Source organism: Ixodes scapularis, unplaced genomic scaffold, assembly GCF_016920785.2.
Source record: "Ixodes scapularis isolate PalLabHiFi unplaced genomic scaffold, ASM1692078v2 PGA_scaffold11__112_contigs__length_91849675, whole genome shotgun sequence".
NCBI classification, from domain to species: domain Eukaryota; kingdom Metazoa; phylum Arthropoda; class Arachnida; order Ixodida; family Ixodidae; genus Ixodes; species Ixodes scapularis.
Window position 1 is genome coordinate 34,061,025 of NW_024609837.1, and position 27,469 is coordinate 34,088,493.

The 27,469-nt window shown below is 46.7% G+C and overlaps 3 protein-coding genes across 3 annotated transcripts in view; 2 read left to right on the top strand and 1 right to left on the bottom strand.

The window, feature by feature from the left end:
* The window catches only part of LOC8037553 (spatacsin), a 74,969-nt gene extending 73,277 nt beyond the window's left edge, over positions 1–1,692 (top strand). Inside the window, exon 39 of the mRNA XM_029973179.4 lies at positions 1,586–1,692. The gene's annotated coding sequence lies outside the window, so the exon portion shown is untranslated. The remainder of the gene's footprint in view (positions 1–1,585) is intronic.
* Positions 154–11,376, bottom strand: LOC8037571 (eukaryotic translation initiation factor 3 subunit J). The gene is made up of 7 exons (XM_002412354.4): positions 11,318–11,376; positions 11,116–11,201; positions 10,639–10,693; positions 8,323–8,523; positions 6,916–7,080; positions 4,796–4,869; positions 154–330 (listed from the first exon to the last, which is right to left on the bottom strand). Exons 1-7 carry the CDS (start codon positions 11,331–11,333, stop codon positions 220–222), a joined length of 708 nt encoding a protein of 235 aa, XP_002412399.3. The 5' UTR covers positions 11,334–11,376; the 3' UTR covers positions 154–219.
* A 4,744-nt stretch (positions 11,377–16,120) lies between these two features.
* Positions 16,121–27,464, top strand: LOC8037556 (U3 small nucleolar ribonucleoprotein protein MPP10). Its single transcript, XM_029973221.4, has 9 exons — positions 16,121–16,318; positions 17,269–17,833; positions 18,728–18,822; positions 19,149–19,224; positions 20,820–20,961; positions 23,601–23,935; positions 24,481–24,588; positions 25,366–25,587; positions 27,289–27,464. The coding sequence occupies exons 1-9, from the start codon at positions 16,203–16,205 to the stop codon at positions 27,439–27,441; spliced, it is 1,812 nt and encodes a 603-aa protein (XP_029829081.3). The 5' UTR covers positions 16,121–16,202; the 3' UTR covers positions 27,442–27,464.
* The last annotated feature ends 5 nt before the right edge of the window (positions 27,465–27,469 follow it).

The window sequence follows — 27,469 nt, forward strand, 5'->3', positions numbered from 1 at the left end:
AAATTGTGCGGGTGGGTGCTTATTGTGGAACGGGCAGACGCTCGGTATTTTACGGTGCAAGTCCCCACATTTTACGAACGAACGACTACTGCTTTGAAGGTGTCATCCCAGAATAAGCGTCGTTTCGTGTTTCAAACAGGTGCGGCAAAAGGATTTGTCTTAGAAAAGCCCCATTCTTTATTGCAGTATAAACAAGAGTGGATAAATAGCTAGTGAGCACTACATGAAGTCGTCATATTCATTTCCATAGTCGTCCAGGGTTACATCCAGGCCGTCGTCCTTGCCCACGTGCAGGCTCGCCCCCTTCTTGCCCTTCTTTTTGTGCTTCAGCTGCGAGGGGGGAGGCAGAGGCCATTAGACACACACCGGGAACAACACGCTTGCCTATAGACGTTTGCAAGTACAGCCTCTGGGCGCCGCCATCTCGCAGCCGGTGTGGGTAGCTCGTCCGAGGCATACTTATGGTTTCTAGACTGGCGCCCAAACAAAGCGTTTTTCATCCACGGTGGCCAGACTAGCTTTCGAAGTGCGACTGCTTGCAAGCGTCTATAGTGAACGACAGTTGCTAGATGCTCCGGCTCGATCGGAAGCTTTGTGCCTTTCGTGACACTTCGTTGCGAGCGACCAGAGTCTGGTGGAAGGCCTACGATCAGGGGCCAAAGGCGGAGCACCTACTGCATTTTTAACCTGTCACCGACTATAGGTTACAACTGCTTGACCACTAGCTCAAGTAGCAGACGTGGCCACGACGTAACGTTGTCAAAACTGTGCGGCTTGGGAAATCCGGAAAGCAAGTTGAAACCCAATCTGAAGGGACAGGGTCGTGCTCGTGGAAGAGCCGTGCCCCCAAATTTTTAAAATGTAAATATTTTTTTATTATTTTTTTTTTTAGATATGGTGCAGTTGTCACGTCTGCTCCTGCAGTTTGCAGTGCATACAATCATTGCTGCTTCTATGCATATGCAGCAATGATCATACAATCATTGCTGCAATGCTCGCATGCGCCTCGTCTCAAAGAGTGCAACGATGCGCTTGTGGTACGCAAGGTCTCTGGTGATAAAACAATTAGAACAGATAGTGCACCATGCTATTGTCGTCAAAGTGTAAATTAACCGAAGCAACGGGCCTCTCTCGTCAAGAGACATGCTCAAAATAAAGGCAATGAAGTCAGCACATGCTAGACATTGGCCATTCAGTAACAAAATGTCCTAAAACACAACTAAGACACTTCACCTCGAAACTATGCACTAGAGATATGACTTTGAGAGCATGAAATTAAAGTTGAATAGCTGTCCGCGCCCATCACCATAAGGTGAAGAAAACAAAAGTTGGTTCTCGTTGACAATGTGCAAGTAACTGTAGTACAAACGTGGAAGTATGCCGCCTTAGCCAAAGACATTTGTGCGCAGGTTTGCCTATTGCACGAGAAATTTTAGGGGAGTAGCAGTGTTGCACAAAGATTTTGCTAGCAACAATCTTGCTTGGAGTTGTGTCTTAGCACAGTATCTGTGTATCTTGCTCATTAGGCTTCATTAGAGGCAGACCCCACCTACATCACTTTTTTCTAATTTTGGTTTACTTTCAGCCTTCAAGCAGTGCAGGGGGCCATCAATACCACCAGGGTTAAAAGCTCGAGTTGTGTTTGCTGCATTCCCAGAGTTTGAAATATATATAACATGTTCCAGAAACCCAGTTCACTGCTGCACACTCATTGGGCACAAGTATTGTTCAAAGCAACATGCTTATACCTGGCTTTGCACCTCCTTATGTAATGATAGTACTTCAGAAGCACTTTTAGTATTTATATTTCAATATTGCAATACAATTTTTCAATTAGTATCTGTATTACAGTATCAGAATACATTTTGGCTGTATTCCTTGAGGTAGAGTAAATGGGACCTTGAGGCTTTCCCTCTCTTTCAAAGATAACGTATGTCTCCCGGAGTGCATCAGTTGGGCAACTATTTTTGTAGAACCAAAACATTAACGGCGCTGTGGGTACGAGCTTTACAACTGCACATTGCTCTCCCAGTCTCATTTACTAGGGTGAGGAAAAAGTTTCCTCCTTCGGATCATCACATAAAGGAATATTATTTAATTTCATTCCAAGGCAGCGTCTTGAAGTGACTGTAGAAAAGGTACCGACATGGGACTAGAGGATGCTGACCTTTCGGGGATATTTGGGTATATATAAAACAAATTTAGAGGTTCTTGTGACATTGCTTCGGAGGCATGCAATATATCTAAAGGAGACCTGCACTGCATTATGGATGGAAAGTCTTTCCAACCTACTGAAGACTTGCTTAGTTTCCACAGATTTATGTTAAAAGAAAAATGGCCATGAACCTTTTGTAGAAACATCGGTTCGAGAGTAAATGGTCCTAGTACCCTCTCTCTCTTCCTTTGGGCTGAGCAGAAAGGGAAGATATTTTCTTTGTGTCGACTTCGGGGCAGAAGATAGCCCACCATGGGGACAAAGACGAGTTTGGGAAGAGTGGTTGTTTGGGCGAGTTGGTTTGACATCTTATACAATCTTGTGCGCAACAAAGACGAGGACAAAAGCAGAGAAGAGGACACAACAAGGCGCCTTGTTGTGTCTGTCCTCGTCTTTGTTGCGCACAAGATTGTATAAGACGAGTTTGGGGGAGCCGTATCTAGGCCACAACGGCTCAATGGGCGAACAGGATGTGGCTGACGTTTTGGGTGGGAGAGGCCTTGAGCGCGCATTGTTTTCTAGCCACCTAGTCTCGAACCCAGTCGCGTGTCTAGGTGACAGCACATATTCGCCAAAAGGTCCATTTTACGCGAAAATAATTTTGGGCTCGAGAACGCCCAAGTTCAACTTTTATCTTTACCTGACTGTTAGTATGAGTTTTTGTTTTCACTGGATGATTAATTTTCTACCTTACAAGTACAAACCCTGTCAACAAAGCCTACCTATTACCGCCTCCAAGGGTGGTCTTCATATACATTAAAAACAGGAAAAAAAAAGATTTGCATGACTTAATACTTTTTTACTGTGAAAGCAGTTTTCATTTGTTTTAGTATAAACCCGTGTTCGTTGAAACTTGTGGAGCGCTTAATCCCTTTCGTTAACATGACCCTTTGCTCGAATCGGCAGCGGCTGATCGATGAGCTATTTGAAAAGTTACTAAAGCTACTATATAAGAAGATCAAATATGTAGCACAAAGTTTTTCCATTTGTTTTACAAATAGCAACTTTTTGCCGGTTATACAAATAATCCCATTACAAAGAAGTTTTTTTTTTTTTTTTTAAACAAAATGTGAGTATTATTGTTCCAGCAAATTGTATTCCTGCATTTGTATTTCCAAATGTATGAATGTGCATCAGTATCAATATTTTAGCTGTCTTTGTCATGTATCCCAGCATTTGTATTTCCGAATACATTTAGAGTATCTCTGTTCGACCCTGGTATGAAAGAGCATAGCACCAAAAGGATCCACTGTGCATTCACAAGTCCTAGCAAATGCAGGGGTGGGACAGCTGTGCCAATTGCGTGCCATTGTGCCATCTTGATACACGATACCTTTAGTTTTCTGTGCCGAGCGGCGCCAAAAGCGTGGAATTGACCAAAATTGTACTATGCTGCGCCAAAGATACGCTAGATTTAGCGGAAAGAGGAAGCTCGGTTGACAACCTTGGCTATTCCATTGTCGGATGGCACACGCCAATGACCGATTTCTTAGTTCAACCCAACGTCACTAGAACACTCGGTTGTTGTTGAGACTTGGGCCGCTGGCATCCATGAAGACCGAGCTAAATACGGCAACAGCGCCACTCTTAATCTTTTGTCTTTACTGTGGTCACCTTGAACTTTTAGAAAACATGTTTTTGCGTAAAAACAAACGGAAAAAACACTTTTTGTAGTAACTTTTATTGAAATTTTGTACAAAATGAAGGGCGCATGATTTTTTCGAAAATCTTTAGTTTGCAAGGTTTTGCGGCACAATTAATATTGTTCTTACACAACCATGTGTCAGCGGTGGTTTCAGGTGGCACGTCCCGACCTAGGCGCATTCTAACTTCGGTAATAATTTGCAGCGCGTCCACTTGGGAGACAGGGGTAGCACCCCTGAAACCCCTACCGTATCTGTTTCGGCGCCACAATGGCCGATTAAAGCCAAAATAGAAGTCACGTGCAGTTCCTTGAGTGGCCGCTACGGGAGGGATGGTGGCGATGCAATTGCCATTAGCTCAATTCTCGAGTACGGATCGGTGCCACTTTTTCAGAGCAGGCTCTATGGCAGTTTCCCAACCGAGTGGTTCTCGTAATGGTTCAACCATATCTATCCATTCATCCATCTATCCAATGTATACATTCTAGCCATCATACTGTTGCATCATACACCGTACATGCTATGCATGATGCAACGTAGCATCTGGCATTAATGTTTCCGGGTAGTGCCGCTTCACCTTTATTCAAAATTTGTTTCTAAAAAAAGCTATCTTTCTGTGTGCAATTCCAGATATTTCACAGTAAAGTTCTATTCAATACTACTTCCAAACACTTTTAGTACAAGCCTAGTTTGCTTGATTTCTAACTTATAGTACAACTGGCTAAGATACATTCTTAAAGTGATGTTGCAGTTACTCCTAAAATGCTCAAAATGTTTTTTTTTTTTTTTTATCCTCTGCTTCAAATTGTGGTTTTTCTGCTCCTTCTGCTCCTAAGCTGCTTCAATCTGCAGATTTTTCTGCTTCACAAGTTGCTCTAAAACTGGTTAGGTGTGTCCCAGCCCTGCAAATGCAACCGATAGAGCCGGCTGTACATACCTTTTGCTGCTTGACTTTCTCATTGGCCACAGCATTCAGGGAGCTAGACAGCCTCTTTAGGTCATCTGGCTCCACTGCAAGGCAGCAAACACGGAAACCTCTCAGCATTTGCATGCAGCGTGTCTAAAAATGTCCTAGTATGAAACGGCATAGATGTGACAGCTATGCTATTTCATGGTGCATCAATATCTCGAATCTATGCTACACAAGAATACCACAGACTGTGATATTATAGGCATCTAGTCAATGTTTGTGTTACATCTACATAAACAAAAACCAGTGCAAACATTTTGACAAGAAAAGAGCACCCTCATCCTTTTTTTAACGCATTTTGTTGAGCAATACACACTGCCTCGCACACGAGCTTGGATCTTTATTACCGAGTATGTACATCACTTTATTTTATGCTACACTACATTTAGCCAAACACTGTCTTCATGTGTTAGCCGAGTTAGCCGCCGCATGGGGCCCGGTAGGGGGTGATCACGTGGTTTTTTTTTTTCTTTTGGAGTGACGGGTGGAGAGGAGGAATGCCGCCGGCCATTGAGGGTTCCCAAAACATTAGATATATCCAACCCCCAACGTGGGTAGCAGGGGCCACGAACCGTTGCGGTTTCCAGGACCCGCAATCCAGTTTGGTCTGGAACGTGCTTTACAACCAAAGTTTAATTGTTGCGACTGCCAATACCGGAGGCATTCGCAGACACGCAAAAACAACAAAATATCCTCGCTTGAAACATCTGTGCAATGCGTGTGCTAGAAAAAAAAAAATGAAAGGAAGATCCATAGATGGATCCTTGTAGCCGATTCACACAACAGACCGAATTGCGATTTTCGTCTGCGGACCGTGTATCCCGTGACTGTCATGTCACCAATTCCTGCGATCCGCGTCTTGTCCGCGGACTGATGAAGTTGAGCGCTTTTTCACTCGCGCATTTTTGGCAGGAGAATGAGGCAATGGTACAATGTTTTTGTTTTTATTTGTTGTTTTTGAACGATTAAAACAAAAATGGTGCATCATTGTGTTTTGTGCATTCGCAGGTTCATTTTGTAGAGCGATTGTTGGTTCCACGTGTGAAAGAAACTGCAGAAACTTTGTCTGGCTGATGCCACGCACGTTTTGGTACTCCAAGTCTGTGTCAAGAAGCTTCAGTCAAAACTCGTTTAGCACGCCGCAATAATTCTTTCGTGTCCCTTTCACCGGGCAAGACCTTTCCTGTGGCTGTGGTGTACTCAAGTGTTGTGCGGAGTGCGTGAAGGCATAACGCCCCTCCACAAGCCCAAAACTTCGTCGCTTCTACGCCAAAGCCTTCTCGACCAGGACCATGCCTGTGTCACTGTCATGCCTTGGGTTAGTAAAGCTAGTAGCACTTTGCATGGTGTTTTGTCTCAATCTGTACATAACAGTGGCATATGATTCTTTATTGTGGTAGCAAACATAAATTTCTCTCCTCGACAACAATGCCATGGTGCAATGTTGATGTTTCGTGGCACTGAGCGGTGGCAAACAGGTTCGGTCCGTCTTTGCTGGCGTCTGCTTGTCGTCTCCCTCGTGTGGATGCGCTTGGGAGACGGACGAAGCGCAGACATGTCGTAATGTGATGAATCCGTTGTGTGAACCGGCCATTAGAAAATGCATTATCATGATCCTTGGGGAACGCCACATACGTCCCCCTTTGGGAAACGCTCACGCTGACCCCTTCACTCTTCTCTTTTGCATCCTCTATTTTTTGCTGCCTCTTTTTGGCTTTGTTACAGGGTCAGCATTAGCATTTTTCAAAGGGGGGCATTTCTGGCATTTTCCAAGGGTCATGCTAACGCATTCTCCAAGGATCTAGTAATGGATCTTCCTTTCCTTTTTTTTGCCGCCTGGTACTTGGACCAGTGCTAGTACTTCGTTCACACTCCACTTTGTAGCACAAACCAAGGCATCTGCACTCCGCACACCCGCAAGTTCAGACTTGTCCCAGCATCAGCACGTGCACTGTCCTTCACTACTTTCCTTCTCTCTATGTGGCACGCTTCTCTTTCCACTGTTTTGTGCTCAAACGGACGCCGTCAGCTTTTTCCCGTCGCATGGCTACTAATGCTCGCGCATTAACAAGGGGAGGTTTACTCACTGTTGAGGCTGAGGTCCCTGAGGAGGTCGTCGAGAAAGGCAACATACAGGGGAGACTTCTCGCAGGATGTGAGCTTGTTGGCCAGTGCCTTTCGCAGGCTGTCAAAGTCCTCCTTGGTCTGGGGCTGCAGGGCATCAATGCCGTCGGACTCCTGCTGGTTCAGACCTGCAAAAGGGCTCGTGTCATTCTCGGGCTGGGTCGACCGGTAGGTGGACCCAACGCTTCTGACATAACAAGGCTGTAGTGCTAGATTCTCAAACCAGATTTCTAGGAACGGAATCCAGAGTATCCTTATGGGTTCCTCAAGCTCCCAATGCTCCTTCACCATCCCTGCCTAAGTGAAGTTTTTTTTTTTTTTTTTTTTTCCAGTTATAGCATTGTCTTAGCATATCCGAACCACCTACTGATGTTCCAGAATCTACCACATGCATATCGCCAAAACAAAACGAAACAGTGCCACAATTTAATTAAAACGGTACAAGAAAAGCAACACAAGGACAAGTAGAAGAAGGGACACGGTCCCAATCTCTGTGTCAGTTCAGAGTCAATTATGCTATCCAGTGAAGAGTTTGAGTTTGTTCGTAGTTTGGGCATGTTTGTTTAATACTTTGTTTCAGCTTTCGTGGGAGCGATCCCATTGCCACAAGCGCATACATGCTGCTTAGAATGGTGCCCACACTCCATGAGGCCACATGCTAGACGGGGATGTACAGAGCATTGGGGCTCGCACTGTAGTTTTGGCTTGCTCAGACCTGAGGTGAAACGATGTATAGTTATACTTTTTTTTTTCTTTTTAATGGTACTTTCTGTTAAAAAATTTTCGGATGGCACATGACAGTGAAGATGTCCCTCCTACATGTGGAATTCTTCTCTTTCCTTTGTGTTGATGTGTTTTAAGAAAACGAAAAAGAGAGCAAGTCATGAGTCAGCACTGTGTCTGTGGCCCTTCGCCTTGTCTTTGCGTTTTTTTTGCACCGTTTTAATTATATTTTTACTACGCACCACCGACTAGCCCACCTCCAAACATTATGGCACCACAAGCTTCTTCCCGTGTTGAAAACTGATCCGTCGGTCGGCCCCTGTGGCATATTTTAACGTCGTGGGCCGTTTCAAAGACTAACTCTGACTCCATTCCTTCGAAGAGTGAAGGCCAACTCGCACAGCAGCGTTTGCTTACATTTGCGTTGGGGGAGCTTACGTCTGCTCACGCTGTGGGTCGCCGGAACGTCCGTGCTTCGTACGAAGCATCGCAACCGGTTCAAATGGTAGCCTCGCGCACTACATTCGAGGCATGGACGTTCCGGTAAGTGGTGACATCTGTGAGTCGTCTGCGAGTGGTGGTGACGGACGTAAGGTAAGAAAAATCTCCTGGGTGAAGGAAGGAGTGGCAGACAGTGGCATACGCACCAAAGGCCTCCTTGGCGAGCTCAAGGTCTGCCTCCTCCTGCATGCGCTGCCGCCGGAGCTTCTCGGCCTGCTCATCCTCCGGCGTCCGGTTGGCCTCCTCCCTCGCCCTCCTCTCCTCTGCCTCCCTCCTCCTCCTCTCCTCCTTCTCTGCTATGATTTGCGCCAGGGGCTTCTTCTTTTTTGCCACCGGCATGGACGGCGCTGCAGGTACGACAGACGCAGCACGGCATTGGTGAACTCGAACAAAAACATGCTGGGTGCATTTGGTTTAAGGCCCGCTCCCACTGCCCTTAGCTAGAATATCGCTTTAACTACTATTTAGTTTTATTCTTCCCTTCAATTGTTTTTTAATTTAAAAAAAAATAACCATTGGTGGACATGCAACCCTATTTTTTTTATTTCAAATCGGCCTTAAATCGGTTGTGCCTTTCCAGGCGGTACCGATAGAGGTACAATATTTTTAAATGATTTATCTTCCTCCCCCTAAAGTATGCGCTACATTATGGAACGCATGTTATGGGAGCCAACATCCGATTAAGTCAAGCTGTCATATTGCAAAGCAACATTAAACAAAAACAACCGCATCTCCACGTGGTGAATGATGTTGATTGGGGCGAAGTTCTGGTGGTGCTTGTCTGCGTAGACGCTGAGCCGCAGCATGCCAAGCCTTTCGTTCGTTTTCATCCATGTCACGCTGCGGGCAAATGCTCAAATGCGTATATAACCACGTTCCATACCACACATTCTCTTTCTGACATGAATGAAAACGAACGAAAGGCTCGGCATGCTGCGGCTCACTGTCTACGCAGGCAAGCACCACCAGAGCTTCGCCCCAATCAACATCACCACGTGGAGATGCGGTTGTTGTTTTTTTCCCTACACGAGCACGGGAGCACATGAGCTCACGAGCAGGAGCACGTGCGTTCGACGGCGAACGGACATGGCTAGCCCCTAAGGAGCTTTGCCCCTAAAAAAAAAGTGTTTTGAGCACTGGAGCAACATGCATGTGGCAAGGATGAACAAACAATACAAATCGGAGTGTGCTTCGGCACTGAATATGAGGCTTACATTGTGCGGTTTGGTCTATCGGGGTGTCTAGCAAAATATTCTTGTGAAATTCCCTGACAACTGTAGAGGCGATAAAATATATTAGACCATTACCACACAAGGCATCGAGTACCGTAAGGATAATTTTGCACCGGTTTAATCCAACTAGCATATTCGAAATATTTGGGTCCGTCCAGTATGAATTAAACGAGCACTTTCTTGCCGCCGACATTGTCAGTGAAGAGGCCACTTCCGAAAACACAATGAAGACACAACGCTCGACCACACACGTCAATCACCGAATGGCAGCATGGCAGCCAGATGCAACTTTCGGATATTTTCAGCTTGGATTGGATTGGGGCCTGCGGCCTTTTCATTTGCTACTAAATCTAGTAGCTCTAACTAAATCTAGGCTAGTGTAGTGCCCTCAATCCAATCCAAAGCTTGGACTGGATTTGTTGGTTTGATTTGTTGTTGATGTTGATTTGTTTGCATCGGGTAGCACACTCTACGCTCTAAGCAGAATTTATTGCCTATTCTTCTGCCCCGAAGCCCTCACATCTTTGCTCAGGGCACTCAATGGCGTTTCGGCTCATTTTCCCTTACTGGGCTCGCTTTTTGACAATATCCCCAATTTTTCCCGGTAATTAAAATTTCTCTGACAATTCCCGATATTCCCGGTCTATGCTGGCAAGGAAGGACAACGCAAATATGTGATAGCAGACTGTCTCCTATTTTGCTCACAATTGCAGTAAAAACGAGTGGTGGCGTGTGCCGTTGCGCAGCATTTCCGTGGGTGATAAAGCTTAGTGTCGAGCTGTACAAGCGAACTGCAGCAAAGTGGTAGGGTTCTGTTTGGGTCCAGCAGCATCCAGAAGGAAAAACCCTGCTTTGGCAGGGTAATCAGTACCATTGCAGCAATACAACTGCTGTTTCCATCCAAATGATTCTGCATCAGATTTACGTAAATTAAAGGTAAAAACCCTTAACTCAGACGGATAGAAGAATTGAGGGATAGAAAAATGTTCTGTGAATTCTTGGTCCAGTAGTGCCCCGAAATTCCAAAACGAAAGATGTGCATTGCTCAGAAAGTCACTGCACATAAAGCATGCACTTTCCTCGCGCATAAACGAGGCACTGCCACCTGTAACACTGAAGATATAATTGCTCTTACGGTAATTGGGCATTTTCATGAGTGTTAGGTGCATGGTGATTGTAGAACTCTTTCGTGTGTGGGGGGAAAAGTTCAATTTTAAGCGTTTTACATACCACCATCTGCAGTCGCCGAGGCATCCTTCTCTTCATCTTCATCGTCCCAGTTGTCCTTAAAGTAAAAAGACAAAGTACAACTGTTGAGTCTACCTGCCCTGCACTCTTCAAACAAACAAACACATTAAAAGGGTCGCCAGCACGTGTTCACTCCTGATCGCACAGAACTAAATTATGGGGAACACTACCCCCGACATCTCGTGATTTTCGGCAGATTAACAACGGCAAACACGGCGTTAAGACAAAAGGAAGATAACTACAGCCGTAGCATGTAGTCACAAGTGGTTCGGGAACTCCGCCGGGCTACCGATGGAAGCGCGCTTGTGGTTACCAAGTTCTAGCGGTTGACTAGAAGCCTGGCAGAGCGCTGCGAAAGCTTTTTTTTTATCGCAAAAAACTTAATTAACGTCCGGAGAAACGTGATCCGAGCGGCGCGACCTAAGGATTCCGAGAAATGCGCACATGAACCGAGTATACCTTCACATCGTCCTCGTCCTCGCCTTCCCATCTGTCACCAGCCACCGGCTTTTTGACGAACGCCGGCGGCTCGTAGTCTTCTTTCTCTGTAAGAACGAAACACCGGGGTCAGTTAGGTCGACGCCGCTCCTCAGACTTCTCGGAAGAATTTGGGAAATATCGCGAATATGAGAAAGGCAGACGACGTGCCGCATATGCTCACCCCAGTCGTCCGCCATCTTGGGATCTGAAATAGGTCACGTGTGAAGCGCTCTGGTACAGAGGCTAGAAAGGGTTTCCTAGTGTCCCGAGCGTACGCTCTTTCAAGCGGCCACGGAGAAACCGGTTTGGATGACGCGCGCAGGTGGCGCTGCGTCCAGCAGGCGCGCTATTCTCCCCGTAGGCGGCCCGGGCAAAAATGGCGGGAGCACATTTTTCCGTGTGACAGAACCGAGCCGTCCGAGGGTCTTCCTTTGTTGTTTGTGCGGATCTGTGGATTACATCGCGGTGCACAACGAAAGGCCAACGGTGTGTCATGCGTCAGTGTGTTGGATGCATCTGATCATGCCGGCGAAGAAAGGTAGGACCTGCTTCGTGCCGTTGTGCAAAGGCGGCTACAAATCGGCTGCAGAAAAAGTATCGTTGTTCCGGGCTCCAGTCGACCCCCTTCGTCGGCAAGAATGGGCGAGGAATATCAAGCGAGAAGACAAAGTTCTCGACGAAACCTGTGTCGTGTGTTCCCGTCACTTTGATGAACGCTACATAGAAAAAACTTTCAAGCACGTCATCAATGGCGAGCTCGTCGAGCTGGACCGCGAACGGCCAGTGCTCACCGACGACGCCGTCCCTACGATATTCCCCGACGCCCCCTCGTATCTGACAAGGCCTGTCCCCAAAAAGAGGAAAGAAAGGAACCTCGCTGACCGTGGTACCCCACCAGTGAAACGCAGGGCTGCAAGCGGATCCACGCATGACTGTGATCCTGGAAATGCCTGTACAGAACCAGCGCCGGAGACGCACCCGTTCAGCGACATTCTGCCACCCTCGATGTATTGCAGCAGAATCATTTTATCGAACGATCCAACGGCATTGTGCTTTGGATGGCACGCCAGGATGGAATCAGACGATGTGCGTGTCATAAAGCACGTTACGTTCTCGGCATCTGCCGAAGCCACCGCTGCACAGGGGAGCGCATACCTTTGCGCCATATATTGCCGAGGTATCAAAGTCGAAGAAATTTGTGTAAGTAGACGAGATGACGCCCTTGGGGCATTGAAAAAGGCCGAGCAATTGCTTCTTTGCCCAGGCTGTGAAATTGAGCCAGTGGCAGCTGGTCAGTGTGTCCAGTTTGGTTCCATGCACTTCGCAAAAAACTGCTGTGTGACAACACCTGACGGGAGAGCTTGTTTACGATGCAAATACACAAAAAAGCTCATCCAAAACCAGACGTACAGGCTCAAGAAGAAACGTCGAACGACATTTCAGCAACGGATTGCCAGGAAGTCCCTTCAGCTGTTCCGGGCGAAAAAAAGGCTAGAAAAAGCCCAAGAAAGTGTTGCAAAGCTTCGGGCAGTCACAGAAACAATTTCCAGCTCAGTTTTGGAGGAGAAAATCGGGAGCCTCCCACCAAAGCAGCGTCTTGCTGTAAGAACCTGTTTTGAGGCGGCATCCAGAAAATCAAGCCGAGGCATGGCGTACGACATGCAGTGGGTCCTGGAGTGCATTTTGATGCGCATGAGAAGCCCCCAACTCTACGAGTATGTTAGAAGACACAAGATTCTTGCCTTGCCGAGCAAATCATGCCTGGACAAACACATGCAGGGATTTAAAAGCACGTTTGGTTTCAACACTAGTGTGTTTTCAGCTTTGGAAAAGAAAACTCAAGACATGGACGAGTTCAGCCGCCATGGTGGTCTTGTGTATGACGAGATTAAGCTCTCCGAGAACATCAATGTGACGGCGTCTGGCGAACTGAGTGGCTTCGTTGACCTCGGTCCTTTCATGGAGGATAGCAACGAGACAGCACTGAGTGACCACGGCCTCGTCGTAGTATTTCAACCCTTTAAAGGCAAGTTAATTTAAATAAGTATGTCGTGACGGCGATACAATTGTACGCCTTTTTTTGGTTGTTGTACATCCTAGAGCCTAGTCCACCTAGTGAAGTTTGTGATGTCATTTACAACATATTTACTTCAGTGATGCCTAAGCCGTGATTTACATTTTTATATTTCTCACAGTGAAACATCTTATTTTTGCAGGAAAGTGGACACAAATCCTCGGAGTCTTTGCTTCCAGAGGCAATGTAAAGGCGCCTGTCCTCTCGAAGATTCTCCTGGAGGCTACGATACTGGCTGAAAATTCTGGCCTCCTCGTCGATTTCTGGACAAGTGATGGTGCTCCCTGGAATCGCTGTCTCTGGAAGCTGCTCGGCATCAAAGGTGGATAATTTCCGTCCCAGAATCACAGTGAAAGGCTTTTCTTGCTTATCTCCTGTTATTCACAGATATTCCTTACTTGTGCAGCTTCGTCTAAGGAAATCACCTGCAAGGTTCCCCATCCTGTCGACACAGCAAGGAGCCTACACTTCATCTCTGATTTTCCTCATCTGATCAAATGCGTGCGGAATACTTTTGTCTCAAAAGGCGTACAGATTCCATGTGGTCATGCTCATGTTGATGTCATCAAAGAGGCATGGAAAAGGGACAAGGAAGCATTGACACTGAAAGTGATGCCACACATAACACAGGCACATGTACAACCGAACGCGTTTGAAAAAATGCGCGTGAATTTGGCTTTTCAACTGTTCAGTCAAGAGGTGTTGAAAGGGCTTTTCTTTTATAAAGGTGACTTGGAAAAACGGTTCAGAACAACGGAGCCAACAGAGCAGTTTGTGAAGCTGATGGAGATGTTGATTTTCGTGATGTCATCCAGGGTCCCGTCTAAGGGGCTTCGAGCCCAGTCAGGAAGTGCCCAGTTTTTGAAAAAGTTCATTGCCTTCTTAAGTGAATGGGAGGAGTATGCTGCCCAACACGGTGGTGGATTCCTGAGCGCAGGGACTGCCCTTGGACTCCGTGTGACTCTACAGAGCACACTGTCACTTCTGGACTATCTGATTACCTCAGTGCACTACAAGTACTTGTTGACTGCAAACCTTAGTCAAGATAAACTAGAAAACATCTTTGGGATTGTGCGACAATCCTTTGGATGTAATGACCACCCCTCCCCTGAGCAGTTTTTGGTCATTATTAACAACCTAACTTTCTACAGCCTTGCAAGACCACCAAAGAATGGAAACTCGCCAGCTGAGCTTGTAACCACACTTTTGCAGCCATCTGATGCTGGAAAAGAAAAGGCTGCTCGTGTAACAGCACTCGTTGATGAACTGTTGGACGAGGGAAGTCTGGCTCATGCCGCAGTTGTGCTAAAAGAGCACAGTAGCCTGATTGACCACCACGTCTGTGTCGAGAAAAGAAGTGACAGTCGGCTGATATATTACGTAGCGGGTTACGTTGTCCGCAAGTCCCTCAAAAAATTCCCGTGCCCAGAATGTGCATCTTGCTTGAGTGTCTTGCCCCTGCAGGCTGAGTGCAATGGCAACGCCTCATTGACGAGAGAATTCGATCATGGGGGTTTGCTGTACCCTTCAAAACCACTGGAGGCACTCGTAACCAGACTGGAAAACGCCTTCACTGTTTTCTTTACCAGAAACAAGCTCCACGCTAAGAGCATGATCTGTTTCCTGCGCTTCCTTCAGGGGCATGCACTGCAGGAGGTTGGCTGCAGTGAGCATGGGCGCTTGGTCACAGCAAATGTCATCAAATTCTATGCTCTGACCAGGATGCATTTCTTTGCTAAGGCTGTTAACAAGGATCGAGATTCCCAAAGGGAGAAGCAAAAATTGCTCAAAATGAGGCGATGCCGGTGAGGACCGGAGTGCGGTACTGGAGAGGCAGAGCACACCAAATAAATTTTTCGCGAACAAAGACCTGGAATAGACATTTAGCTTTGTGATGTTTTTTGTGGATAATTCGCAAGTTTGTATGCTCTTTTCCTTTGCTTGCGCGAATATACCTTTAATTCGTTTCCCAAGCAATGAGGAGATGAAGGGGTTGTTTGTTACACGCGCTGCGCTTGCTGGCGTCTGCAACGGTCGATTAGTAAAATAAAAATAAATGCCATGTTGCACACACTCTCGTCATCATCTCATTTTAGCGATTTACTTCCAACCTTTCATACATAAAAGGCGAACGCGTGCAGCAGATGAAACTACACTCAAGCGCTTCTCTTTTGACCGTACCGCTCCGCGCTGTCTGTCTCAAGCGCGCTGCGGAGAACGCCCGCCGAAGCAGAGAGGTTTTGCAAGACTCGCAGGGAAGTGGTCTTTATATATATATATATATACATATATATGTGTGTGTGCGTGAAGATTAAACGATAGCGAGCGCTACAACAGCCACACATTTACATCTGGAGACTCGTCTCCCGTTGAAAATCGCGCGCCTACCGCCAAGCGACAGCGCGCCTAGGGAGGCCTCCCTACAGCGCGCCTGCAGGCAGCAGCGCCACCTGCCCGCGTCATCGCAAAATATTGCCGCTCCTCGGCCGCGTTGACGACACTAGGAAACCCTTTCTAGCCTCTGTAGCTCTGGTGACAGGAGTTGCCAAAGACAGAGATTCCGACACCTCATTCTTCTATTTATAGAATACATTGAGAAAACTCTATGACACAACTTTTAAATATACTTTAATTAAAACGAAATGCAATAAAAACAAAATAAATATTTTTTTAAAGATTTCTAATGACCCCAGTTACACGTCACACCTCATTGGCAGTAATCATATGTTGATTAAGACGCAATTTATTCATGGCGTTATTATCCACGCAAAACCTCACTTCCATAGGCTTTATGCACCTTTTTGACTTGCATGAGTTTTCGGTTGTTCATTTGTACACACTGAGAAGGTGACAACAGCGTCTTTTTGATTGTCTTTTTAGACTTAGGCTAGGTAGCGCAAGCTACCGCCCATTACAAAGAGAATAGCCATTAACATTTATCCATTCATTCGTTCAGCGGTAACACTCTCTCCATTCAATCCGTTTTTTGAAGATGGCGGCCTCCACGAAATGTGACGGCATGGAGGCTATGGAGACGACTCAAGCAAACATGCGGACACTTCTCGACGCGTTCTCGTCATGCACGAAAAAACCGGAGACATTCCTCGAGTAAGCAGACTCTTTCAGGGCAGGGGTTATGTTATCTGAAGCCTCGTTCTCTGTTCATCGGATTTTTAAGCGCGGCTCCTTCAAAAATGTCGCGTTCATGTAATCATCATGTGTTTCTCGTTCCAATCACAATAACACAATTGATCGTTATGTGAAGAAAAGTTTAGGGAGAAACAGCGACTGCGCAGGCTTTTTTCTTGTATGTAAGTCTTGCCAACATTCTGATCAGTTCTATTTCACATTGGTTCCTACTGCAGCCCATTCCTTGCTCAACGCTGCTGTGGGTACCGGTGTCAAATTATGCTGTGGGCACGATTCACGTGCATTCTAAGGGGCAAGGAAAGACTAGCTTTGCTCTGTTTTAGTTGCTTGGAGATAATTTAACAATTATGCATATAAATGCATGGCATTCAGCAAACGCTTGCCAGGCAGACCTGCAAGAAAACAGCCATGTCATAAACTGCACATCACATTATATAGGTCATTGTTTTTTGCAGATAATAGAGGAAAGCAGGCTGCATGGTTGCTCTGACCTATACTGGGCTCATCTAGTAGTCACTAAGTGATATAATATTTTTTTTGGACCTGGTACATTTTACATTTTTGGCACAAGTGTGAAAAATCAAGGAAAACTTTCTGTTCTCTAATCTTTCGAGAAAATGGCAAACTGTGGATCAGGCAGGGAGGCATACAAATCACTCATATACTTTGTTTTCTGTAACGGTGAGCTGTAGCAAATGCTATGAGCCACCTAAGCCATTCCAGCGCCGTGCAAATGTCACGTGACCTTCGGGAGTTATGCAGCGATTCGGGGGTGCATAGTCACGCGATACATTCACAGCGATTAATTGATCGGGGACAGGTCGTAGCGTCTGCTGCGGTCCATTCTAAGGTGAGAGAGAGTATGGCATCTGTGCGCACGGCTTAAAAATGATGAAATCGCGTCGCAGGGTGCAGCCAGACGTGGCAGAGACAATGAAGCACCTCACCAAAGACCTGTACGACGCCCTGGGCCAGTGGCAGAGGGCGCCCCTCAAGACGGAACTCCCCTCCCTCGTCATCGACAACTTCGACGACGAGCAGATCTGGCAGCAGCTGGAGTTGCGCAACGCACGCCTGGTCAAGGAATGCATCGCGTCCATCTCCCGTGTGGCAACGCGGTCCTCGCTTAGCTTCGGCGTGGCGCTCGACAAGCCACGAGAATCCAAGGTCCAATTAGAGGCTGCATCTGCAGACGAGGATGTCGACGATGCGGAAGAAGCAGACGACGTGGCGACGGACGAAGATGCTTCGGACGACGACGAGTTAGGGGAGGGCAAAGCGGCCGAAGAGGCATCTGCTCGACGTCCTGCGGCGGGTTCAAGTGGACCGAGTTCTGTCGTGGATGATGCATTCTTTCGGCTCGCGGATATGGAGGCGTTTGCAGATCAGGAAGATCCCGAGCAACACGGCAGCGACTCGGAAGACGACATTGACTATTTCGGTGAACTCGGTTCCGATGATGAGGACGAAAAGGTAATGCGGAAATTTTTATGCAATATCATTGGATGAAGTTTTGTGAATTTGATGGCCAGAGGGGGAACAGAAAATATGTAATGCATATCATTATAAAGGTAGCTGTTGGGGAACAATTTCTCACCATTCCTGCTGGTGACATGTGCTACATGCATTACAAGCTCTCATTATGGTTTTTAGTTTTGGTTCCAGAGATGGAAGGGGTTGTTTGGATGCTTCTGGTCTTTGGAACATTTCCATTCAGTTCATTTGTAAAAAAAACCGCACTTCAATTCATCGAAGAAGAAGACGGTTTCTGGGGAAGATCTGTGATAGGTGTTTCTAAGAGCAATTTATAGATTTAATTTTTTAAATGTCGTATATGTGCTTGTTTGAATTCTAATTCTGATGCTCCGGGAGGGTGTTCAGAAGAAACATACTTGTTTTTCTCACCGCAAAACTAAACTTTGCATTGCCATACGCTTAGACTTTGCTAAAATGTAGCAATAGCAGTTGGGACAAGACGCCACTTATTAATACCCGATTCAAAAGTCCTGGGGCCCGTTCCCAATAGCGAATGTCACTCATTTCTATGAGTGACATTCCACCATTTTCTTATTGAAAATTTTCTAAAATCACTTTAGAATCAGATAATGGCAAGTTCTAAAACTTTGACACTCAGCCCCAGCCGCTTGAGTTAAATTTGAGCGGAGACTAAGTGTTTTACTAACCATAGTTTATTTTTGCGGTAGGGAAAAGGCGGGTCCCTTTTTTTTCTAAACACCTAGTACATAGTACATATATTTAAGTTCCAAAATTAAACGGTTATTTTATTAAAGTGCCGCTTCTTTCATGCTTGTTAGAGTGCTCTTGTCATGTTTCGTAATTGTCCTAACTTTTTTTTTCTTCTGGCAGGGTGGTCAAAAAGCCAAGTACAAAGACTTCTTCGATCCCCCTCCCCCTTCTGAAGGTGGCAGGATAGAGGAGCTGATGCGTAGGGTGGCGTCAGGGTGAGATTGCTTTTCATACCTCTGCGGCATTTCCTCGGTGCTAGTCAAGCCACAGGTTTTAACTCGTGCGATAATAGATAGCAGAAAGAACAACACCGGGAGCCAGTCTTGAATTTGTGAGTTTTAGCTGCGTTTACTAATTGTGGTATATTAAATTTTTTCAAGCTTTGTTTTCTAACATTATTTTAGTACCAAATGTGCACATGGTTTTTTACGAACGCAATTTTCACATTTACGACTTTTTTATTTTATGTTTTATCTGGGCAAATAAACAGGTGGCTAGAGACTGACATTGATTATTTAAAATCTGCGTTTGCTGCTCCCAGATCTGCCGACTCGGAAACGCTGGACACGGAACAAGGCGGTACTGACAAATCGTCTTTCGAAAAAGGTCAAGAATTTGTAAGTCAGTTTCACTCACCATATTTTCTAGGATGATCATCACTATCCCAACTAATAGTAACTGAGTTTTCACCCTGATAGACTTCATATTTATTACCCCTTATAAAGAGTTGACAAAAATTATAAATATTTAGAGAAGAAATGGGACAGGACACCAATGCAAATTACATTGCCTTATGTTATCATTGATTACATGATTACTTATGCCTGGGATAACAATTAGCTGAGTCATTGCTGGCGGTCTTTCTTGGTGCAGGCAAGAAACAGGCAGGGGGGTGAAGATTTCAGAGGTACTTCTTAAAAGAATTTCAGAAGAGCAGCCAACATTTTGCTGGGGCAATTACCTTCCCTCAGCTAAGTGTGAATCCGAAAATCACGAGGGCCATTCCACTTTGTGGAGGTGGATGACCAGTGAAGCTGTTTAGCACGCGACACAGACGTGACACAGAACTTTTTAACGAAGGTACAAACACATTTATTGTCTTGGTCGGTGGTGGTCGTGACAAAAAATACACACAGATTTATTGTTTCCTTGATCGGTGGTTATTATTTTGCATGAACGACAATCGCCACCCCGTGGAGCTGGGGGAAACTAGACACGTGCGACGGGACCACTACCCGGCGGAAAGTAGACAAGCGCAATGGAACCGCCACCTTGAGAGAGCGGAAGGAAAGGAAACTAGGCACGCAAGCACTTGGAACGACGATACAGAGAGGGCGGTGCGAGCGTAGACTTGGCCGATGCGGGTCGCACAGTGGCACATCTTTGAGAAACCTTTATTATCTACCTAAGGGTCTACTGATCTTGAAAATGGTGCCTACTGATAACTAATCTACGGAATAGACCTATTGCTGAATTTCCCAAGCATCAAGGAGAATGCAGGGAATGGCGTAGCATGTGCTGCACGTGCTGGCATCTGCAGCAGTAACTGTTCTAAAGCAAGAGCCTAAAACAACGAGCATCTTGCACGCGCGTTTGTCAACGCTTTATTTTGGTTATTTACTTTGAATGTTTTATACGGGGAAGGCGTACGCATGTGGCGGTGCGAGCGTAGAGTTTTTGTTGACGCGCATGAAAAATCCACGGAACCCTAGCCATAAACGCCTTCGCTGTTGTAAGATAATAGAACTGGTTTTTCAAACATGGTCTCCAGAGCTTCAAGAAGTAAAAGAGGCCCTAAAGAATATCTTAGTACTGTTTTTAAAACTTTTATGGAGGCTCCTTTTATTTCAGGCTTACATGCTGTTGATAAATATGCGGTGCAACTCACATATAACAGAAACCACAGTTTTTAAAACTATGCTTGTTCTACCAACAGATTGGGATAAGTAACCTAGCCTTTGCACAGTGATTTATAAATGCGGTAGTTTTCCCTACATGTTTGCTATATTGGTGCACTGTACTCTCCATAGCCAGTGCATTATGTTTTGTGTCACCCAATACTGTTCTAAGGCACTGGATGGCAGTAGCCGTCTCTCTTGTAACAGGTGGCAGCTTGCGCCACCTAGCTTACAACGCCCTTTTGCCCCAGTTTTGTCAGAAGTGTAGCATCCGGAAGCTGATTAACACACGGAGCGTGTGAAAACAAACGCAGCTGAAGAAGCGGATCCACCAGCTGGAGGAGAAGAACCTGCAGCCTCGCACGTGGAGACTGCAGGGAGAAGTGGAAGCGAAAGGACGGCCCGAGAACAGCCTGCTGCAGGAGCACTTCATGTTCGAGCACGCCACGCGGCAACGTACGTACGAGGCCACACTGCATCCGAGCCCAGCTGCCCTTACCTCGAAATGAAGCCTTAGATGTTCCTTTAAAAAATTTCCCAGTTCCTTGCAGTGTCCCAGATATCATTGCGTCAGGTGGTGTGATGGTATTGCATGCCAAGACTTCATGTCACACATCATGCTACATGACATGGTGTCACATGATGTGATGTCATCAAGGTGTCCACTGGTGTCAGGGAAAAGTTCTACGCTATATTAAGAGGATCAATTTTGCGCGGTCACAACTTGCATGAAACACACCATGGGATCTGTCGTAAAACCTCGCAAGTAACGGCTGTTGCCATAAAACAATGTTTTCTAGAGATGGTGGCACTAGTTATGTAGTATGGTACCTGGAACGCGTCTTCGGCTGATGTGTTTAGCATCTTCTAGGGGATATTTGCTGGACATCATATTTGAAGGCTCTGTTTAGATTGCATGCTCGGAACGAGCTCACATCAATAGGCTGCTAAGACCGGCACTCTTAATGGTGTGGAGTGCACATTGTAGAAGACCTGTAGAAGCTCGCCATCTGTATGCGCTCAGCAGTCACACAGACAGCTATGGCCGCCAGTGAATACATGCGTCGAAAGTGGTCTTGAATAGAGCACTATATAGCTCCTTCGGAGCAGAGTAGCACAATCTAGAACGCCCTCTTTCGGCGACTAGCGGCGAATGCCGGGGGTTCCAACTCCGATCAGAAATGCATGGGGAAGGTGAGAAACTCGCTGTTTCTTCAATATTGTGGGTATGTACGGAACGTCAATAGTTTTTGACATAATAAAGAAACATTTTAGAATAATTTGCGCTCAGTTGCGTGCCATGTAACGGCGTAATTTAAAAAAAAAAAATTGCCTGAGCGGCATTACGCAGCAGACGATGCGGCGACGTCACGGAGACGTCGCACTGTCCACGTGACCTGCTCCGGCCAACCCAGAAAGTCCATCTCCGCTGCGTACAAAAATCGTCTGCTTCAAACGCCATTGCCTTGGAAATTGTCTTCTCAAAATTTTCACACGCATTTGATATTATGAAAACTTTGATAAAGTGTTTAGTGCTTTACCAACTTCACAACAGACTAGTTTCGAAAAGAGTGAACTTGACGTTTATTTTTTAATCAGCCGTGTTGAGTCTATCTCCATGTGGGCCGCCTCCTGGAACCCTGAGTACCACGTGACTCGCGCTGCGCTGCTGTGTCGGCCATGTTGTCGGTGAAACACGCGGTTCAAAGGATTGCACTACTCTGCTTCGTAGGAGCTATATAGTGCTCTAGTCTTGAAGTGGCGACAAATGGTGTCACAGAAGCTGGCATGTCATGGTTTCAGCTGTCGTGATCCCGGTGGTTGGTGGTAAAAGTTTGGGCAAGAAAGACGAGCAAATGCGAGTGTTGCCGTTGTTGCGGTGTCTCAATTGCTTGCTCCTGATGCTTCTGTGGACTGTAACATGGGAGAGCGATCTACAGCAGAAGAAGGGTCTGCTGTAGCCATCTCTGTGGCTCTGCCGCTGCCAAGATCATGGCAGGCAACAGCATGACAAAAGTCAAACACCATTGGAAGGAAATTAAGGGACTGCAATCAAAAACGCAGTGAACACAACAGTCAGAGATGCGTTCCTGGTGCAATATTTGCAGTGCCCACATCTCTGTAAACTCTGTCTTTGTTATGGCCAATTCGTCTTGGCCCGGACCGGCCCCGTCCAGTGCAGTAAACTCTTTCCACTTTAGTACACAAAAGACTAGCGGGGAGGGAGGGAAGCTCCCCTCTCCCCTCTAGCCTTCCGTGTACCACTAACTGCACAGCACCGGTGCGATGCGGGCCCAGACGAATTGGCCATTAGAAAATACTTGGGTACCAGATTCTGGCTTTTCAAGTTAGCACCAATTCCGTTAGAGCTTTGAGTGAACTCGCACTCTATGCAGTCATCCTTAAATTCAAGAGTAACACAAGGCTTTTCATCTAAATCAATGGTTCTCGAGCATGGATGTGTTGGGGTCCCCTCGGAGACCCACCAAAGTGGTGGGGGACCCCATGCCAGCGGTGGAGGGGGGGGGGGGGGGGGGGGTATAAAATAAGACAGCTAATTGCAGTGTGAAAAGGGCATCCCTTTGCTGTTATAGACATAATATAGGGTGAGGAATGTAAAAAGACGGAAAGATAAAGTTCCTCAATCGGCACCGCCAGGGGGGTACAACCGATTTAAAACCGATAAAAATTTAAATAAGAGTGGAAGGGACCACCAAAATAATATTTTTGGGAAAACACCAGGAGAAGCAAGAAGCATCAAGTAAAATAATGAATGGATGGATGAATAGATGTAATGCCTGTACCCTTCATAACGGGCGGTAGCTTGCACCACCAGACAGGGCCAGCAAAAAGAAATTTCTCCAAAAAAGAGGGAAGGGGGGGGTGGTTGAAGATGGCTTTGCAAAACCCCATTTGGGAACCACTGATTTAAATGTTAATAAACATGATTTCCTTTTTCTTAAAATTTAGTGGTACTAAAAAGTTAGGATGTACCATAATCATGTTCAGAACATTGGGTACCCTGAAGGAGACTTTGCCTTAAAAAAAAACAAAAAGGGTTTGTAATTGAGGTCTCAACCATCCCTGTGCAACAGCGGCGGCAATCACGGAGGAAACCACGCGTTGCCTGGAGGATGTAATTCTGCAGAGGGTGAAGGACAAGGCTTGGGACGACGTGGAGAGGAAGACACAGACGACGCAAGAGCCATTCGAGCTGCGTCGGCGCGTCGCGTTGGACCACGAGAAGAGCAAGTTGAGCCTTGCGGATGTCTACGAGAAGCAGTTCCTCGACAAGCAGCAGCAGCAGCAGGGGGGCGACGCAGACGCTCCGGCCAAGGAAGAACCGGCGCACGCAGAGATCCGTGCGGCGATGCGCGACCTCTTCACCAAATTGGACGCGCTGTCCAACTTCCACATGATGCCCAAGCCTGTAAGTGTGCTTACCCGGTTCAGCCAACTTAGTGCAGGCCCAGGCTTGTAGCTAAGCAGGGCTCTAAAAGGATACCACCAGCCATCCCAATCAGATATCTCAAGGGCCTTTAAACTCGATGGATCTTGGAAGCTGAAAACGTGGCTCGTGTGCCTGAATCTTTATTTTTGGCACACACTGGTTTGTCGGTTATCCCATTGCATTTATATCTTATGCTTGCTTCACTTTCTCCAGTGCAAGAGACTAACTGCTTCTAGATACCTATGGAAGGCTAAATTTTTTTCTGTTGTCCCTTCCCATTTTCTATCAGTATTCTTGCATCAATGTCACTGTGTAAACACAACGACTAAGTGGCATGTTTTTCTAAATGCAGTAAAATTTAAATTTGTGTGGTATTTACGTTTGTATGATACAAAAAAGTCAGTCTGACTTTAAACACAATTACTTCTGTCTCAAAGCCTCGGGTCTTGAAATGTGCATCACACTTTAGTGATTGCATAAGTGCACACCTGTAGTGCAATGCCCGATTCCCAAATCTCGTGCAGCTTGCAGCCGAGGTGAAGGTGGTGTCCAACCTTCCCTCTATCAATGTGGAAGAGGTGATTCCCATCGGGGTGAGCGACGCCTCTCTGCTGGCACCCCAAGAGGTCAAGGTGAGTGGTGATTCAGTGGGTGAGACATTTAAATAGAACCCTTCCTCTATGGGTAAAACACAGTGTCACCCAGCATTGACATTCCACAAGTGCCACCTAAAATTAGGATGAAACCTGATTTGTGCATGGGTAAAGAGCAACTGCGGTGCCTAGTCAATATTGATGATAGTCGACTTTCGAGGGTAAATGGTTGACCGTTTTTGCCATCTCATCTGCATTCGGCTCATACAAATCCGAGAAGCTCGAACGAACCAGAGTGAAACCATAACGCAACCGCTGCACGACGCACACGTTGCATAATGCCAGCAACTACATCCTCAAAACCAGCTCTCTTACCGTTTGCCAAAACGAACGTCGCCATTCGCTAAAACGTCATTCTGTTGTGAATCGTGAGCAGAGCTTCGTTCGGACAAGTGTCATTTGCCAAAGGGTTGTTAAACGTTCCTATTTCGAGGAACCACTCTCTCAATCAAAGTCCTAGCAGAGGAACCGCTCCCAGTCTCGTCATTGATGCAGTAAAGCAGTAATCTATGATGTGCATACTTACCAGGGACAGTTTGGCTTCTAATTCTGCATCAACGAGTGGCCCAGAGCGGCACTGGAAAAAACATTTTGCCTAGGGGCAGGGTCCGGCCGAGGAAATTTCTGAGCCTGGGGAACCCAGGTTGAAGCCCCGTGTTCCCCGGAACCTGGTTTCAGAATAAATGGCCAAGGCAAATGCCACCCTCGGATGGTAGACGTGTGAAATGACTATAATCAATCTGCAATTTGTCCCAGGCTAAAACGAAGGGCGAGCTCATGGCACCGGGAGAGAAGACGCGGACGCAGCGGCTGCGCGAGCGGCGCCTCAAGAAGGCGTTTCAGAAGCGGAGGGCTGCCAAGGCGGCCGCCAGGGCAGCTGCCAAGGCTCCGCCCCTGCAACGCGAGGCCAAGGAGGCCAGGGACAAGGTGGTCAAGGCTGCCAACACCAAGCTGGCGAAGCCTGCCAGGGCAGGCGGGGTGAGTTTTCCCTGCTTCTTCGATGTCGCACCGTTAGGGAAGTTTCTGCTGCCATAAAGACCTGGTTTAAGCAGCTGCCAGGACTACCATATTTTCCGGTCTTTAAACGTTTCCGGCGCATATCACCCAGGCTTGCCACTGTGGGCGCATCTGCGGCTTCCAATATTTTTGCAGAGGAGAGCTACTGTGCATGCTCAGAACGCGATCGACAGTCTAGTAGATGGCAGTATGCAAAAGGTGATTATTGATTATTGGAATGGTTTATGAAAAGCACCACTGTAGAAGTCACAACCCCATATAAATGGCCGTCTTCATAGACGCTTCAAACACGTGCCAGATTGAGTCGCCGTTACTGACCTTCTCTTGTCTTGCCAAGATGCCGAGCCACTGAAACGGGCGTTGACGAACCTTCACAAAGGCCCATGCTGGGGAGAAGGATGCAGTTGCACCTAAAGTGGCAATAACCTGTCCTGCCGTGGCAATGATGAAGTGAAGTAAATGGAATAAAAGTAAAAAACTTAAGGTCGGTTATGATGCCGCCCATGCACAGCTGCCTGAAAGTGTCTCTATTCAAGTTGCACTTCCTTGTGCGGTTGGCGTGGCGGCACTGCATTTGTAAGCCAGCATACGCATATTTTGATTGCAATATTTGCGGAAGAGGGAGCAGGAACTCTCAAAAAGACTATGTAGTTAAAGAGAGCGGCAAAGGATGGCATGCGGAGTCGCTGCAGCCGCGGATCTTTGCTGCCACGCTTCAGACCATCTTTGGACCGCCGGAAGAGCAGGTTGCCAGCGGGGGCCCCGCTACTCCTCCCCCGTCGTAAATGTTGATACCATACTTGTAAACAAAACACATAGGAGCGGCACCGTCACATACATTGCACCGACGAAAACTTTGGGAGAAAAGAACACAGCTTATACACCGGGAAACATGGTACTCATTACTCAGCAGCCACACATTAAACTCAATTGCGTCGTAAAGTTACTAATAATGGTTCAATCTAAAAAGTACTTTCGAAAATGGATTCGTTGTAGCCAGATAACTTGCGGCAAACGCTGCGAGTTGTAACCGATCCAACGCCTTCAGAGTGTCATTGCACCTAGCTGGTATGACACGTGGCACATTCTCAACTCTGGATTGGCTCCGACGGTTCGTAGCATTCGCAGTTGTCCATTTAACATAGTATGTGTAGTTTTGACCGTAAAGGGCCGGTTCATACACTTGCAACTGCTTACAAACAAGTGCCCTACAACCTCCCGCATTCTCTCACAACAGAAGACGCTGGTGCTGTCCGCTGGGTAGCTGTGGAGCCCTTGGGATTTCCTTATATTCCCCATTTTTATGGTGCATCATACTTTCTTTGTTGGCTCGCAAAACTTTTGACAGTGTTATAAACAACCACTTCTCTTAAATGGTATGTACATTTGATCTCGCAAACACTGCAAACCCTTCGCTCTGGCGAGATGAAGTTCCAGGGCCACCTCATAAACTGCACCAGCATGTCCTCTCGTCGTAGGAGATCACAAGGACTCGGTCGTAAACGGACGCAAGTGTGTGAGCCAGCGTCGAGCAGTTCAGATTGACCAGGTCGTGTGCAAACTAACCGATTATCATCTGGCTGCAAACAAGTGCAGCTGTGCCCGACTTTGTTTTTTAGTCCAAAATGATGTGCCACCGTAATCCATCTATGTTCTTCACAGCGCAAGGAGAACAAGCGTGCCGAAAAGAGCCTCTCCTCGTCCAAGAAGTTCTTTGAGCGGTTGCAAGACCGGGTGACCTCCACAATAGCTGTGGCGAAGAAGAAGCCGCGGCCGGACCAGCCGAGGGGAGCGGCGTCCGGGTTCAAGCTGTGAATACACTGGGAGTGAGGCAGAGACTGGC